We start from the raw sequence: 16,042 nt of genomic DNA, 5'->3' as shown, positions 1-16,042 counted from the left end.
GTGGGAGAGGCCCGCAGCACGCCCGAGCACTGTCCGAGCATTGGGGGGGGGGGGGGGGGTGAGGAGGAGGCGAGCATTTCTGCGGATCTGGGCCGGGAAAGAAAAGCATTCCTTCCCTCTTTGAGGCCGAGGCTGTCTGCGCCCCTGCTCCCCAGTCGGGAGAGCGCCTCTGGGCGCCGCCGGCCGACTCGCACCTCCCAGGGGCGCAGCCCGCACGTCGTCTCGGGGCCAGCCGCGGGCGCGCCCTGGACGCCTCCGGGCCTGGAGGGAGCTCGCTCCCCAAGGTCCCCAGGCCCCGCACCGCCCTTCCCCCGGTTGTTTTCCCTCCCACCGCGGGACACAGAGCAGGGGAGGCTGCGGGGCTCCCCACGTGCCCGCTGGAGAGGGAGAGGGCTTTGCTCCCCTCTCCAGAGGTCCTGACCTCCACCCCCTCCCAAGTGCAGGATGGAGGAGGGGAGGGGTCCTCTCGCCGGCCATTCCAGAGGCTGGAAGGTGACAGGGACTTGGGGCCGGGCTGGCGGGCTCCAGGGAGGGGGAGGGGGAGGGGCAGTCAGGCCGGCTCCGGCTGGGCCCTCACGTCACGGCCCTCAGGGCAAGAAAGGCCTGGAGAACCTTCCCGTACATGCCCCCCCATCCCCCCCCCCCATACACACACGCACCTCCGAAATGCAGCTGAGGGTGGGAAGGCTAGGAGACCAAAAGACTGTCGCTGCCTCACCATTTTTTATTGAATGTTTCAAAGATAAATTAAACTTCAAAAGGCAACTCCTCGGAACAGCCTGGAGGCTGGTTGGAGGGGAGACGCGGAGGAGGGTGCCGGCCTCCTGGGTGACTTTCCCCTTGGAGGGGGTCAAACGTGCGCCCTGGGGTTGCCCTTCCCGGCGCGGAAGGCCGGCCTCCCCCCTCGCGTGACACAGCCGAGCTTGGCGGAGCTGGCCGCGCTCTGCACGCACGACTTCGGGCCGGGGCCTCGCCGGGCGCCCTGGGTCAGCCTGGCCCCCTCGGAGTCACCGGGGACCGCCGGGGGGACTGGCTGACAACTGGGGTGGGGGTGGGGGGGTCGCCGCCTGGCCAAGCCGCGGCTGGCAGCGGAGATTCCGCGAGGGGGAAAGGGAGAGGGAGGCTGAAACGAAAACGTACGCAGTCCTCCAGCGTCTTTGCGGTCGGACTCGTGTGGGAAACACTGACTTGGGGAGGGGAGCATTCTTTTCCCATTAAAACTGAAGTATCTGAAATTGCTATTCTATCCCGTTCCAATCAGCCCCCTTCCGTCTCTCGTCCTGCTCCCTAATTTAAAGGAAAAGTAGTTTCAGATTGGAGCGGCCGGCTCCCCTGGCGGAGTCAGGGACTTTTGTTTTTAGCTTTGTAACTTGAGTGACATCTCATTTGGGTTCGGTGGGGGCGGTCTTAATTGCTTAAAGGCGAAGGGAAGAGGGTAGAGGGCGGCAGGAGAGAAAGATGCCCAGGTTCCCTAAAGAAAGCACGTAAGGAACAAGGCCCAAAGACATTTCAATAAAAATTTATTGAAATTTCAATGACGTTTTCGAGGGGGAGGGATGATACAGAAAACCAAAGAACTCATCGATTATAACACAAAATATACCTTCTTCATGAGCTTTTGTCTTTAAACCATCTCAGCACCTGACTTTTGAACTGTGAATATATCTCTCTAAAGGCACCAATGCAAAACAATAGTGAAGACAGTAGTCAATTCCACTGCGTTTGGACGATATCAGAGACTAGCAAATACAAATACAAGAGAAAAATTAGGAAGTCAAGCCGCAGCCTCGGCAACCCCCACCCCGAGGCCCCCCTCCCCCCCAAGCAACCTCAGAACCACAAGGTGGGGTGTTACATTTTAAGGAATTTAAGGTGGAACTGGGAAGTGGCACCACCACCTCCCCAATTCTGGGTAAAACAGGCAATAATAACACTTTCTCTCACTCTTGGACATTAAGATTTTTTTTTTTTTTTTTGCGCACAACCGTTTAGAAAGTGGTTGGTGTTGGTGCAGAAAGTGTCTCCTAGTTCCAAAAGCGATCCTGTGACCTTGAAATAAAACTGCCTGCAGGGAATCCACACAAAACTGGACAGCTGCGGATCCTATTTACAGAGCTATGTACAATGTCAATAAATTAAAGTTTAATTTTCCGAGCATTCATATTCCATCTATTTACAAGAGTTATCAAATAATTACATAAATACTTTGCTAATAGTCTCGCTTCTTCTTTATTATTTTTTTTTAAACCTTGTTATTGCATATACAGGAAAGAGAAAGAACCGCCAGAGAGAGAGAGACAGGCAGGCAGGAATCCTGCTATGGAGCTTAGAGAAAATAAACTCATGTTTTCGTGTGTCTTCCCACCCCCTTCCCTTTCAATCCGCCGCCAAGGAGAGCTGGGGAGGGGCTGTGGGACCATGTTCTTTCCCCTCTAAAAGCAAGCATTCAAAAGGAAAAACCACAAGTACATGACTGTGGGACATGCAAGAAGAGGCCTACAGTGGCTCTTAAAACATCACAATATGAAAAAAGACACAGATCATCTTAAGAGACTAAACACGGTGGGCTGGGGCTCCCCACCCCCACCCCCAAACAATGCTGCTTAGCCATTTATTGAGAACGGATAGGCAAGTCACTAAAAAGTTTTCATCTTTCACAAACAGAAATCATGTTAATGTACTCATTTGCCCCCGGTATATATATATATATATATATTTTTTAAATTTTACTTGTTTTTGTTTCCACTGGACACGGTGAAGGAAAAAAATATATAAAATCTGCACTGGGAGAGAAACTTTTCAACACCCTCCCCCCCCCCCACCCCGCCCCCCACCCCTAGGGCCTGGCTACCTTTCGGGGCCCAGGCCCCCAGACCAGCCTCCGGGAGGTGCTCTGGACAAACCAGTTTTCACTCCCACCCCCACCGGCTCCGTGCAACAGACGGTTCTCAGCCCCCAGGACCTGCACCAGGTCCCGGATATATAGACCACGCCAAGGAGACAGGGCTTGTTTCTAGCACATTCTCTCCGGGAGCCAGGCACCCCTTCCCAGGCAGGACCGCACAAAGCCGGGGCCAACCCCACCGCCCGCGCGCGCGCGCGCGCGCTCGCGCCGGGGTTCAGTTTACATCCCACAAAGTGCACTGCAGACGGGACGGGACTGGAATGAAGAGTCTTTGCTGGGGAGGGCCTACGGGGACGCGCTGCGGGACCTGTCGGGCTTGGCCTCCAGGCCGCTGACCAGCCGCTGGATGCTCTGCAGTTCGCTGGTGGCCGCCTCTTTCTCGGGGCAGAGTTTGGGCGACAAGGACACGGAGCTGGAGGAGAGGGTGGAGGAGCGGCTGTTGAGTTCCGAGCCCGAGTCCACGGCCACCGAGGCCGGGCTGGCGGCCAGCGCGGCGGCTTTGGCGTCCAGGGGCCCCGCGGCCGCGGCCATGGACGGCAGGGCAGTGGTGAGCAGGCTGCTGCCGTCGGGCACCGGCACGGGGATGGAGTAGGGGCTGTAGCGCAGGCGCGGGCGCATGGTGTTCAGGTTGAGGAAGGGGTGGCGGTGCACGGAGCTGGAGGCCGCGGCGGAGGAGGCGGCGGCCGCAGCGGCCATGTACGTGTAGGGGTAGGGGAACAGGCTTCCGAAAGGCGACATGGCCAGGCCCTGGGGAGGGAAGAGAAACGCGGGCAGCGAGTCAGCGAGGAGGGAGGAGCCAACCTGGGCTGCTCCCCTCCACCCCGCCCCCACCTGGGGACCTCCAGCAAGTGAGCAAAGTCTCGGTTGTCTGGGGGGGAGGGGGACCGGGCTGGAGGTGGAGGGGGGGGGGGAGGCCACTCAGACTTATTTTTCTATATCTACATCTTAGCTGTGTCACCTAGCGAGGTCCTCCCCTCCATGTGCCTCAGCTTTCTCATATAAAAAAAGAACAACAGGGAAACAGTAAATAATTCATATACTATCGGGAACTTTGTGGACATTAGTTGAGCTAATGCCTTCAATATGCTACTCAGGTGCCTGGCCAACAGGACTGACAGACATGCTCCCTCAGGGTCAGTTGTTGCACCTGTTAAATGGAGCTATGGTCAGTCTCTCCCCCCACCCCCATGGTGGCTGAGTATGAACCAGAGGGCATACATTATTAGGCACAATTATTTCTCATTCTTGGTCCCCTCCAGAACCCTTCCACTCCAACCCTAGAAGTTTCACAAAGCAAAAAACAAAACAAAACAAAAAAACACACACCAAAACACAAACAAGGAAGATCTCAAGCAGAAGAAAACTGGGGAGGGAGAGGGACACAGTGTTTGCTGCAAACAGAGGCAAAAAGTCGCCCAGCCTGCTATGCTGGTGTCACAGGTAGAGAAACTGAGGCAGGCCCCGGGGGCACAGGAACTCGCAAGCTAGCAAGTGGCAGAAGCAGAGTGTAAAACCCAGGGACCTGTCTGGGCCACGTCTCTGTCCCCTGCCTGGAGGTGCCACTAGTGCTCGAGTGCCCACAGATCACCTGCCCACCTGTGGCCTGGTCTGCACGAGGGGCCAGCGGAGGAGAAGGCAGGAATTGAGAAAGGCCAGAAACCAACCCTTTTTCCCTCAGTCCCCTCCTCCCCGCAGGGAGGGAGGGAGGCCAATCCGGCCTCTTGGCTCAGGGAAGGGAGACGAATGTGCTCAGACAAAACACAAGGCCGGGCGTGCAGAAAGCCTCCCGGAACCTTTTCACCAGTTCAGAGTGTTTCCCAGCGGCCAAGCCTTCCCTGGCCACCCCGTGCCCCAGCACAGCTGTCTGCTCCACACGGAGGCTGCCAGGCTGCCCCTCAACCCCGACATTTCCCACGTGTGCACACACCATTAACCCTTTGGGGAACAGGCTGGCCCGTTTGGGACGGGAGCAGGGGAAAAGCTTCAAAGGGGAGGAAAGGCTGGGGGGACCAGAGATTCAGTTCCCATCCCCAGGGAGTCACTTCTGCTCCCCAGGCCTCGGTCTCTCCCTTGTCTGATTGCAGCGCTGAAGCTAAAATCACAGACGCTGGAAAAGGCCCTGGAGTCAGGCTGCCTGGGGTAGAGCCTTACTCCACCACGTACCCGATGTGTGACCTTGGGTAAGTTGCTCAGCCTCTCTGGGCCTCATCTATAAAGTGGAGGGGATAACGGGACCACAGAAAGAATAGATCAAGTACTCAGAAGAGTACCTGGCACAACGTTAAGTGCTGTGTATAGTGATTATTACCACCCACCTACCTACTCTGCTATAAACATCCCTTAACTTAGAAAAAATTTAAGTATTGGGGAGGGGGCAGTGTCAGGGTGTGATGAATCTAGGAGATACACCTTGCACCTAGCAATATCATGTAAAGTTACTAGACCAGAGGGACTGGGGGAGGGGCTGGGGAGGAGGCAGGAGGACGGAGCATAAATACCTGAGAGGCCAGGACGTGCTGCTGAAGGTGGAAGGGCAGGGTGGCCGCAGACGCCCCCGACAGTCCCTGCGCCGCGGCGGCGGAGGCCATGGCCGTGGAATCCAGGCCCGACACGCCGGTGGAGGCCCCGGACACGGTGGCCAGCAGGGGTCCCATGCCCGCGGCCATGCTGGAGAAGGCGCCCCCCATGGCGAACTGGCTGGGGTGCAGGAAGAGCGGGTGCCCGTTGAAGAACTGCTGGCCCGCCAGGCCGGGGGCGAAGCCGAGGCCGGGCAGGGGGCCCTGGCCCAGGTGCGCGGTGGCCGCGTCCGTCTGCACCGTGAGCGGCGCGAAGGCCTCCTTGGCCGGCAGCGTGCGCGCCTCCTCGGCCTTGGACGTGGCGGCGCCCTCCCGGCCCGGGCTCCGGCGCTCCTCCGCGCCCAGGCCGCGGGTGCTGGACGAGATGGTGGCCGGGCTGTGGCGCGAGTCGGGCGACGCCTTGTCCAGCCGCCCGCTGTCCCGGGGCCGGCCGCCGGGCTCAGCCGCGAAGAGGTGCGCCTTGGCCGCGGGGCTGCCCTTGTCGCGGCTCGGCTCCTCCGACGTGGTGGTGGAGATCTTGGCCGCGTCGCAGGCCTCCGGGCCGTGCTCCTCTTTGCTCTCGGCCTCGGCGTCGCTCTCACCCTCGCTGGGACACAGATCTGCCGAAGGAGGGGGACAAGAACATGGCGGAAGGGCGTGAGCTCCAATCTGGGCCCTGGAAGCCAGCTCCCCAGGATGAAACCTGGCTCAGCCACTCACTAGCAGGGGAACACCCTGCAAGCCCCTTAACCTCTCTAGTGCCTTAGTTTTCTCATCTGCAAAATGGGAGCGGTGATCCTCCCTAACTTCAGTGGAAAGATTCAGTAAGCTAATAATGAAGATAGACCGGGCCCTCCCCTCCCCCCCCCACCCCCCCACGGACACCTCTCTCAACTGGTAATGGATTTTACTTTTTTTTTTTTTACTGGCAGGGATTTGGCTCCTACTGCTGCCAGACTGCCTTTACTTGCCTTTCAATTGCAAATTTCTTTTAAATAACAAGGACTCGCACTAAAACTCACTGTGGGAACACCCCCTAGCCACCATCCGGGTCTTTGTTTAGTGGCTGGTCAGTGCCTTCCACAAATTTGTGAATTCTTGGGGAAGGATTTGTTTGGAGAGAACCCTGACACCTGAACTGGTGGTGGCAGAAACGCACTCCCTGCCCCCAACACACACACTCAGGGGAGCCTCTGACTGCCCCGTCCCTGCAGACAGAGATGGGTGCGGGGCAGCCCCCTCCCTGCCCCCTGACAAGCATAGGTTCCTTTTGCTTTCACCACACCCTCGGTGGGTGTCCCACCAGAAAAAGAAAAAAAAAAAGGCAAAGGCATCTTATGTTATGTTTAAAGCTTAAATGGATTGAAGACATAAAGGACTTCCATTTGATGAAACGGAAAAACAGGTCTCTTCCCGTTGCGAGAGCGTGTGTGTGTCTTTCCAGATAAATAGTTCTTTGCTCTTTAAACACAGGAAACGGACTGGGGATTTGAACCATCCCGTCCCCTCCCAACCCCTCTCCTCCCTCCGGGACTCGCACCCCGAGGCCCATCCCCTCTCACAGGTTGTGGCTCTACCACTGGATGTGTTCTAGGTCACCTTCCCTTTCCAGGTGGCGGGGAATCCCTGGCCTCCCTCCTCCGCCCACCCCCAGCCCAACACGTCTGACTTTTGAGGTCAAAGATGGTAGAAAGTCAGTAGTTTGGAGACAGTGTGTGTGTGGGGGGGGGCAGGTAGGTAGAGGGGTCCCAGCCATATTTTCTAAGCTGCCCCCACCAAGAGGGAATATACAGACACCACCCTACTCACAGCCAAACTGAGGTTTGAGGGAAGGGGTTCTGCCCACACCTTATACCAGCTCAGGGAGGAGGACACACCTGGGCCCCCTTCTGGAGCGCTGGCTCCTGTTTAGGGACTTCTAGGAAGGTCTGCAGATTGTGAGGGGCAAGCTCCCTGGTGGGTGCCCCGGCCCCCCACTCTCCCAGGCCTCCATGACTGGAGTCCGGACATCATCCAGGTGCCAGGCTGGTTTACCTTTGAGGTTGGAGGTGCCAACAGTGGAGACAGCCGGGGAGGAGGACTGGGCGAAGCAGCTGAAGGCTGCCTGCTCGCTGGAGGACTCGTCCGAGGTGCCCGTGTCCTTTTTGTGTCGGTCCTCGTACACCCTCATGGACTGGAGGGTGAGCTGTTTCCTGCAGAAACCCACACCCAGCGTCAGCACAGATCGCCCATCCCCATGGCTCACCCTCTCCCCGGAGGCACACACCTCACCACCGGGCCACACTGACTCTGCCACCTGCCTGCCCCGGGGACAGCCACACAGACCCGGGGCTGAAGACGGTGGCCCAGGGGTGTCGGGTGGAATATGGCTTAAGGTGCATGCATTCAAGATCAGGGTTGCATTAGGGAAAGGGCACGGGTGTGAGCTGTGATTTGGTTTAAAAACAAAAAGCTAACGAACTCCCCACTGGTGGCTAAGATGGGAGGAAGTGGTTGTTTCACGCTGCACTTATCTGTGATCCGTCCCTATAAATTGGAGTGGGGGAAAAAAACCTATTTAGACGTTAGAAATTATTTTTTAGCGCCTGCCTTCCCTCAGGGGGTAGGTTAAAAATTTGGGTTAATTTTCTGGATTTTAGAAATTCTTTGAAAGCGGGTGGGGGAGGGGAGCTCCTTTCATAGACTCTCCAGCTGTCTGCTTGATGCAAAATGATCCCTGTACCCACAAAGGAGGGAGCCCCAGGTTGCTCCAGGGGCCTCCGTTCTGTCTGATGGTATTTGCAAAAATTCCAAAGCATTTCGTGAATGGCTTAATTCTTTCCCGGGACCTGTCCAGGAGTAACTTCAATTAATTAGGAATTAATAGCATCTGTATATAACTGATTATCCCTGTCCCTTTTCTTCCCAAGAGAACCATGGTGTGGCCTAGCTAACGTCCTTTAAGGTGACATGTAGGTGTTAGAAGAACCTGTGTATAGAAACCAGCAAGCACCTGGCAGAGGGGAGTTCATGGCCACCTTCCCCTCCCTCCCCTAATATAAGGGCCTGCACCCCACAGTTGAGACTTGGGACTTAGCGAAGTGATTTTTTCTAAATTATCTGAGAAAGAAATAATTGTCTCAGCTCACCTTTTCTCTCTCCTGCCATTTCCAGTGTCCCGGAATCCTTTCGCAAAGGGGTTGTTGTCTATTTTTAACTGGGTTATCTAGAGGAGGACACACAAGCAAGAAAGACACGTTGGCCTCGTGTTCTAGAATGTTCTGTTTCCCTCAACTTAGCAGTTCACTAGAGATCTGACTGCCAACAGGAGAGGTCGCTGGGGTGTGCTAGGTTGAAGAGAAAGGGAGAGGGGTTACAGGCAGATGTGTGGAGGGGCTAAAAATCAAAGGGGACTCTTCCCCGTGTGCCTCTCCCATAGGGGGCCAAACCAGGACTCCACGCTGAAATGGCCCTCATTCTTTTCTCAGGGCAGCCAACAGCTTGGGCTTAGAAATGGCAAAGCTGTCAGAATTGTCAAAAGGGACAACCTGTAGACTTTAAAGGTATGCTTTCATTTTGCGTTTTTTTTTTTTTAATACCGTGCAATTAATCATCAGATGCGTTGTGGCACATTTCTTAGCCCCACACACACAACACACACAAACGCGCACACACCGTACACTCCAACCTTTTTCTGTGAATCCAATGAGATGACTTATGGGGTTTTGCTACCCTTATGCCAGAGTGGGCTTGATTTTTTTTCCCGGGTGGGGTGGGTGCTTAAGGAGTTATAATATTGACAATTACAGATTTAAAAGGACTGGATGGCCACTGGGAACATGTTTTCATTTACATGCTTCTGCCACGGCCACTAGGTAGAGAAGGCCCGTGGTCTCTTTGTCTGATCAAAATTGCTACGATTGATTATTACAGTAACAAGGTAAGAGTGTGGGGCTCTGGGGCTAGAGGGAGCGTGCGTTCTGTGGGACGAGGGGAAATGCCCTCTATGTCCTCTTCCAAATCCCTTCCCTTTGGGGGGATAATAATGTGCCTGGAGGTCCCTGGAGGAGGCAAAGGGCCCCCTGGCTGGATCCTTGTTCTTGGAATAAATGCTGGTGCGCTTAAGACTTGCAGGGACAGGAGGCCATGATACCTTAGTCCTAAGGCTCCACACCTGAAACAGCTGGCCCCAGAGGAACCCCCTACAGTGACAGTGAATTCAAAATGCGGGGTGTTCTCCCTGGAGCGGCACTCACACTGCGGACCAGGGTTCAGAAGTTGAATTGCAGGGGTCCTCAGCCGCCCCCCCCCACCCCCCAACTGCCTGCTAAAAGTGTCTCTGTGCTCCGCTCCGTGCCCATGACCTTCAGGCCACCATAACTGTACATACCAGGTGCTGCCTGCTGTTCCATTTGGGACACTCCTAATCCCCGGCCTCAGGCCCGGGGAGGGAAGAAGCAACTTCCAATGAAGTGGTGACTTTGGTCACCTCCTCTCAAAAGCTTCAGACAACTCAATTAGTATGACCCTGTGATCAGACTAAGTTTTTCCAAACACACACACACACACACACACACACGCACGCACACAGACACGACACACCGTAAAAAACACAGCAGCATAGAAGGTAATAAAAACCAGACCAGCTCCTCGCGGATTTCTGGCTAAGAGAGAGAAGCGGCTCCACTGGGATTCTTCTCCCAGGATCCCCCCTGGCTTCTGCCCTAAATCTTTAGCTGGTTCCTTGGGAACCTGATTTCTTGATCCTTCTTCCTGAAGGGGAAGAGGATAAACCTCGGAGCAAACAGCAGAAAGCCCTGGGGTCAAGGGTGGGGGTGGGGCGGGTGGCATCAGAGGCTGGTCACTGGGAGCTTCTCGCCTGCAGTCAGTTTGGCATTTTTTTTTTTTTCACTCCGCCCTGAATCCTAGCTGGTCAAGTGGGTTTTTTGTTGTTGTCTTCTTTTCTTTTCCTTCTGCCTCTGCAAGGTACCAGTTCCCCTTCCCCACTCCCCAAAGCTCCACGGACGGTCCAATGGCAAAAGAGAATGCAAGACTCCCATCCCAATTCTCACCCTCACCCAGAGCAGCTTAAAGGGCTGGCGCAGTCGCACCTTTAAGGCCCCAAAAAAGCGTCTCGGATTACCTTGTCATTCTGGTATGCTGTCACAGCGATGAACTCGGTTTCGGGGAACAAGTACGTCCGAAATGTACTATATGGAAGTTTCAGGATGTCATTGGCTCTCACGATATGAAATCGGGGCTGGTATTTGTGCATGGAGTTGAGTATAGTCTGCAGGGGCAGGCGGGGGAGAGAGACACAGCAAAAAGGGTGCTTAGCGGGACAAGCAGGGTCCTCGGACCCCTGCCAGGCTGACAGCTACCCCACCGGAGGGCACCGCGCTGGCACCGAGCCCCCCTCCAGGGAGCACCTCCTTGGGCACTTGTCACTCGACAAATGTTATCTTCTGGAGAATCCAAATGGCTCGTCAGCTTCCAAAGGGTCCCCCCCACCCTCACCATCTCAGGTTCATCCGAACCTTGAACCCTAGCCTACCTGAGTACCAAAACTATAATTCCCCTGCCACGCTGCGTGATCGCTTGGGAAGGCCAAAGTCTTAAAAGATAGAAAAAAACATGCATTTTAATTTACAAAATGATTCAGTCCTTTAAGCGTCCACTAATTGACGAGCCCAATCCACTTAAAGCCCAGAGAGGCTGAACTCCAGAGAGGAATATTTATGCCTTAATCAAATCAAGGGCTTCAAATGCAATTCCTGCCGCTGAAGAAATTTCCGCGCCCTCCTCGCCTTCCTGGGCCTAATCTTGCTGCTTATTGCTCGCTTATCACTGTTTATTTTTGTTGAAATGTTGGGGAGGGGTAGGGGCCGGGGGCAAAAGGTCCTTCGCTAGACTTTTACAAGCCATCCACGTCTCCGGGACGTTTCTAAGTATGCTCCCACCACATATATAAATATATATACTCCCAACACACACACACAATTTTGATTCCAGAGGCCAGTCTCATTTCTAATAAAACCTGACTTTCACCCAAGCCCAATTCTTTTCGAGTAAAAGAGAAAAAAAAAAAACCCAAAAAGGTCTTTCCAAAAATGCAATCACACCCTTTCACAACCTCCTAGAAGCCTCGAACTTTCACACTCTCCCAAGAAATACTATGGCTGATTTCAAAAGAGAAGAAGGATTATCTGAAAACCTTGATGAACACATCACTTTTTTAAAAAAAAACTGAGTTTCTAGCGATTGGTTTTGGACTTCCACTGTCAGGGCAGGCATTTTCCAAGCCCTACAATGGCCCCAGAACAGGAGCCCGTAGGTGCCCTTCTCTTAGAAAGGCTGGGCCTTCCCTTCTCCGGAGAGAAATACGCTCTGCTGCGGATCCAACAAGTTCCCTACCTTTGGCCACAGAGAGGAAGAGAGAAGCCTGAGATTTCACAGGGCCAGGGGGAAGCTGCCTTTGCTAGAGCAGAGAGAGAGAGAACTTTTTACTGAAAGGAGCGATGAAACTTACAAATCCATGCTTGTCCGAAATGTTGTTGGTGAGTTTCAGTTTGTGGAAAGTGACAACTTTGGACATCCACTGCTCCCCGGTAGCCGGGCTGTCCGGGTGAATATACATTCTCTTTGGCATTTCAGGGTCAGCCTTACCCGCCACCATCCACCGAGAATTGTGAAATTTATACCGACAGTCATCGGCAGCTATAATGTCCATCAACAAAATATACTTGGCTTTTTTATCCAGCCCAGAACATCTTACTTTAAATGGCGGAAACATTCGCCTGCGATAAGAGAGATGGGAAAAGAAAGAAAAACAAGTCACTTAGAATCTTGGGTTTGATTCTCTATTTACCCTAAAATACTTAAATCAAATTTAAAATGCTTGGGTGAGCTTATCTGTTTCAGAGTGGAGCGGGCTGGGCGCAACATAGTTTTCTTGCAACAGCAGAAGTATCAAACAGATTTTAATTTATCTTTAAATGTCTCAAGATTCAAAGCAAGTGAGGGGTGGCATTCCATTTCTCTACAGGGTCTCCTCACTTTATATATTTTCCTGTCTGTGTGACTTCACAGGTTCTTGCCCCTGCCTTTTCCCCGGTCCAGCTCTACCCCGCTCAGGGTAGGGATTTCAAAGGGCGGTCAGTTAAAGCCGGAATTTTTCACCGCTCGCCCAGGAGAAAATGTTTCACTTATCAAGGAAATGAACGTCCAGTTTATTCCCAAGCAGCCCGGCTTCAGAGCAGCAATCCCGCTGCTGGCGAAAAATGAAACTGGACTTCGGCGCCTTCTAAAGCCGAATTTTGTAGCTTGGGGTGAACTCCCAGGCCCGATAACCAGCCCGCCCGCCCGGGCGCAGCTCTCCGCATTCCCCCACTGCACAGGCCAGTCCCAAACCGCCGCCTGTCCCCCAGAAGTGCTGGGGTTCTATCCTCACGACTTAAAAGGAAGCAGGTCTTGGGGAAACTGGCTAAGTATGTCTCCTGGGTTTGAGGATTTTTGTCCCGAACTTTGGCCTCAGGTGACTGGGGTAGACAGAGAAAGCTGAAGACATCTTGAGCGGCATTTTATTTCTATTCTTCCAACTTTATGCCTTGATCGACTTCAAGGCCATTAAAAAAAAAATCCGTGATTTTCAGGCAAGGACCTCATGTAAAATATGGTCGAGAATATTTACACACAAAACAGAAGCATGTGTCTAGGTCTCCCCAACTGGCTCCTTGAGTCTGCAAACATAGTCTTAATGATCCCCCAATCGCCGGCTGAACTCTCCCTTGGATTAGGGACACGTGAAGCGCGTGGACAAACAAACCCAGCTGCCCTGCGACTCCTCTCTGACCCGGCAGCCTCGGGCTCAGGGCCCCTCCAGCCCCAGAGGCCGGTCTGGTGGACAGAAAGGGCCGGAGGAGCTGGTGTCAGGCCTCCGGCTCCCACACAAAAGAAAGGGGCTTGAAGTTTTTGTCTGTGAGCACAAAATGAAGCAGACAAAAAAACACAACATCAACAAAGCCAGAAGGATGTTCCAGAAAGGTTTGAACAGGGAGACTGCATGCTGTGGGGTGGGTTTCTTTCTTCCTGCAGAGGAGTCTGGGCTCTCCTTTAAAACTCTATCCCATCGGAAACCCAGGCTGCAGAGTTAGGCAGGGAACGCCAGCGCCGGCTGACACCCAGGTAAGCTGAAATCGCCTGCCACCGGGCAGGCCCGGAGTCTTTGCACAGTTCCAGGGGAACCCAAGTTTTCCCGTCAGCCACACGGACCGACGAACCCACTGTTCTGGGAGGAGAGAGGGAAAGGGAGGAAAAACCCTCCAGGAGTCTGGGGAGGGGCCCTCTGCTATCTTACCTTCCCGACTTGGTGATGACCATCTCCGTGCCCCGCTTGTGGAACTGATCCCAAAGTTCCTTCGCCTCGAGGTGCACCTTGGGGTCATCCTCCACCTCTTCCTCGGGCTCCATGGTCTTCAGAGGCCTCAGATGCGCCTGGGGCCCCAGGGACGAGAAAGGGATGCCGGTCTCGGCGGCCCCCACCAACTGATCCATGATCGGCTTGGCCAGAGCGCCGGGCAGCGAGAGCGCCGCGGCGCCGTTGGGAGGCAGAGTCAGCGCGGGGAAAAAGGGAGGCTGGTGCCCCAGCACCGCGCTCATGGCGAAGTCCGGCGCCCGGTGAGGTAGGAACGGATGGTAGGCCATGCTTGTCCCAGGAATGACCGGCTCTCTCATGGAGAGATTCCTCCACTCCGGGCGGGGCGCTGGGCTTCCGCGGGCACGAGTCCGCAGCTGCTGTTTTGTTTTGCTCAACAGCAGCACATAGTTTTTAAAAAATAGACGAAAAGAAAAAAAAATCGCCACCAAAGCACCTCGAAGGGAGGGTGTTCAGTGTCTCAAGTGTCTTTTGGGGAGGAGAACGCCGCTTTTAAAGGGGGCAAGGCGAGCGATCGGGAGACATGGTCGCGGGGTGACTGTCCTGGCGTCTGGCGTGTTTAGAAAGCCGCCCCTGCAAGTCGGTTTCGGAGGCGAGAGGAGCGAGCAGGCTGACGCCTCGCGCCCGAGCCCCGCTGCTCAGCTCCAAACGGACACGCAGCCCTGGGTCCCAGGGACCGCGCGCCCCAGCCCCCAGTTCTTTGTTGCCAACGCGAACGGTCCTCCTAGGAGACTTTTTACCTTTTCTTCTCCTCCTTCGTCCCCCGCCCTCCTATCTCTGTTCCTCTCCCTTCCTCGCAGGAGGCGCCTGCAGTTGCGCTCGACCCGGCTTGCACCGCCGGCGAGACAGCGGAAAAAGTCTCTCTCCTTAAAAAAAAAAAAAAAAAAAAAGAAAGAAAGAAAGAAAAAAAATCTCTGATTTAAGCCCTCTCCTAGCAGCGCTATCAAAACTTGAACTGCACACTGGCTTCCGTCCGCCTCCTCCTCCTCCTCCTTCCTCCGCTCCGAGACGAGCCTCCGGAGGGTGTCCGGGTTTCAATCCGAATCTGGCCGTGCTCTGCTCCCGCGCCTGCCGTCTTCCGTGTCCTAAAACGTGAGCGAATTCGCTTCCTAAATCTGCGTCCAGACGCACAGGGTAGGGAGTCTGGAGGGAGGGGGGGGGCGAGGAAAAAGGAGGGAGAGAGAAAGAGAGAAAGAGAGGGACGGAGTGGGAGAGGGAGCGCGAGGAGAGGGAGGGAGCGAGCCAGCCGGCGAGAGCTCCTCGCCACCCTCCACCGCCTCTAGAATTCCCCGGGCGTCTGCTCGGCGGCTCTAGAAGGTCGGGCTCTGCTCTGGGCCGCGGGGAGCCGGGGGCCTCTTGATTGGCTCTTTGACGCTTTCGGACCAATTGTGTTGCTGCATAGGCGTGGTTTTCACAGGTCGAGTGCTGGGAGGGATAGAGCCGAGTTATAAAAAGAAGGTGTCGGAAACTGTAACGTCGCTGCGCCGCACCGGTACTACTGCCTGTCCTGTGAATATGTCAACATGATCAGAGGGAGGGCGGGCGCCACTGGGGAGCGCGCGCACCGAGTCGCCTCTAGGTGGCTTATCGAGAGATCGCCGCAGCCCAGAGCTCGCTCGCCTGTTCTCGCTCAGCCCAAGTCTGAAATGCCTCAGTCATCCAGCCGGGGATCGAGGGAGGAGGCAGGGCCAGGGAGGAAGGGGAGGGAGGAGGGAGCGAGCGAGCCTGGCCAGGAAGGCGGAGAGGACGCCGGGCGCCGGGCAGGGGCGCTCGCCTCTCGCGCGCTCGGCTCGCCTCTCCGCCGCCGCGGCTGTTTCTCTCTCCCGCTTACTCTCTTACTCACCGGCCCCAGGCGGACCAGGCGGACGGCAGAGCCTCCTGCGAGCTGCCGTTCGGCCGCTGGGCGCAACAAAAGCCGGCTACAGCCGCAGGGAGGCGAGCGCCCAGACTCCAGGCTTGCGCGCTCTCCGGCCCCACGTGGAGCCAAGCTCCGCCCGGCCGCCGCGCCAGGGCTCCCGAGCTCGGGTGTCTCTTTGCCGGTCTCCCCGGCATCTGGGATCGAGACTCACGGGCACTTGGATGCAGCCAGATCTCGGCACACACGTGCCGGGGCGCCCTTCTCACCGTACGGTACCCTACCCGAACCCGGGTGCGGCGACCCAAACACCC

At 55.4% G+C, this 16,042-nt stretch overlaps 1 protein-coding gene and 1 long non-coding RNA gene across 3 annotated transcripts in view; one reads left to right on the top strand and one right to left on the bottom strand.

Annotated features, from left to right (window-relative positions):
• Positions 1-1,503: 1,503 nt before the first annotated feature.
• On the bottom strand, positions 1,504-15,488 carry TBX3 (T-box transcription factor 3). 2 transcript variants are annotated; one of them, XM_059676713.1, is made up of 8 exons: positions 13,796-15,488; positions 11,969-12,236; positions 10,994-11,053; positions 10,583-10,729; positions 8,589-8,665; positions 7,495-7,652; positions 5,404-6,080; positions 1,504-3,652 (listed from the first exon to the last, which is right to left on the bottom strand). In XM_059676713.1, the coding sequence occupies exons 1-8, from the start codon at positions 14,170-14,172 to the stop codon at positions 3,191-3,193; spliced, it is 2,226 nt and encodes a 741-aa protein (XP_059532696.1). In that variant the 5' UTR covers positions 14,173-15,488; the 3' UTR covers positions 1,504-3,190. The 2 variants fall into 2 exon arrangements, with proteins under 2 accessions (XP_059532696.1, XP_059532697.1); XM_059676714.1 differs by lacking the exon at positions 10,994-11,053 and having other exon boundaries at positions 13,796-15,480.
• The window catches only part of LOC132221995 (uncharacterized), a 26,976-nt gene continuing 24,241 nt past the window's right edge, over positions 13,308-16,042 (top strand). The window contains exon 1 of the long non-coding RNA XR_009450126.1: positions 13,308-13,482. This is a non-coding gene — a long non-coding RNA (uncharacterized LOC132221995). The remainder of the gene's footprint in view (positions 13,483-16,042) is intronic.

This window comes from Myotis daubentonii, chromosome 19 (genome assembly GCF_963259705.1).
Source record: "Myotis daubentonii chromosome 19, mMyoDau2.1, whole genome shotgun sequence".
NCBI classification, from domain to species: Eukaryota; Metazoa; Chordata; class Mammalia; order Chiroptera; family Vespertilionidae; genus Myotis; species Myotis daubentonii.
This window is presented reverse-complemented; position numbering and strand designations above follow the sequence as displayed.

Excerpts from the sequence above, each read along its gene's own strand:
- TBX3 (XM_059676713.1), bottom strand. The coding sequence starts at position 14,172 with ATGAGAGAGCCGGTCATTCCTGGGACAAGCATGGCCTACCATCCGTTC. Across the intron at positions 12,237-13,795 it reads GTCATCACCAAGTCGGGAAG|GCGAATGTTTCCGCCATTTA; the intron begins GTAAGATAGCAG and ends CTCTTATCGCAG. Across the intron at positions 6,081-7,494 it reads TGGCACCTCCAACCTCAAAG|ATCTGTGTCCCAGCGAGGGT; the intron begins GTAAACCAGCCT and ends CTCCTTCGGCAG.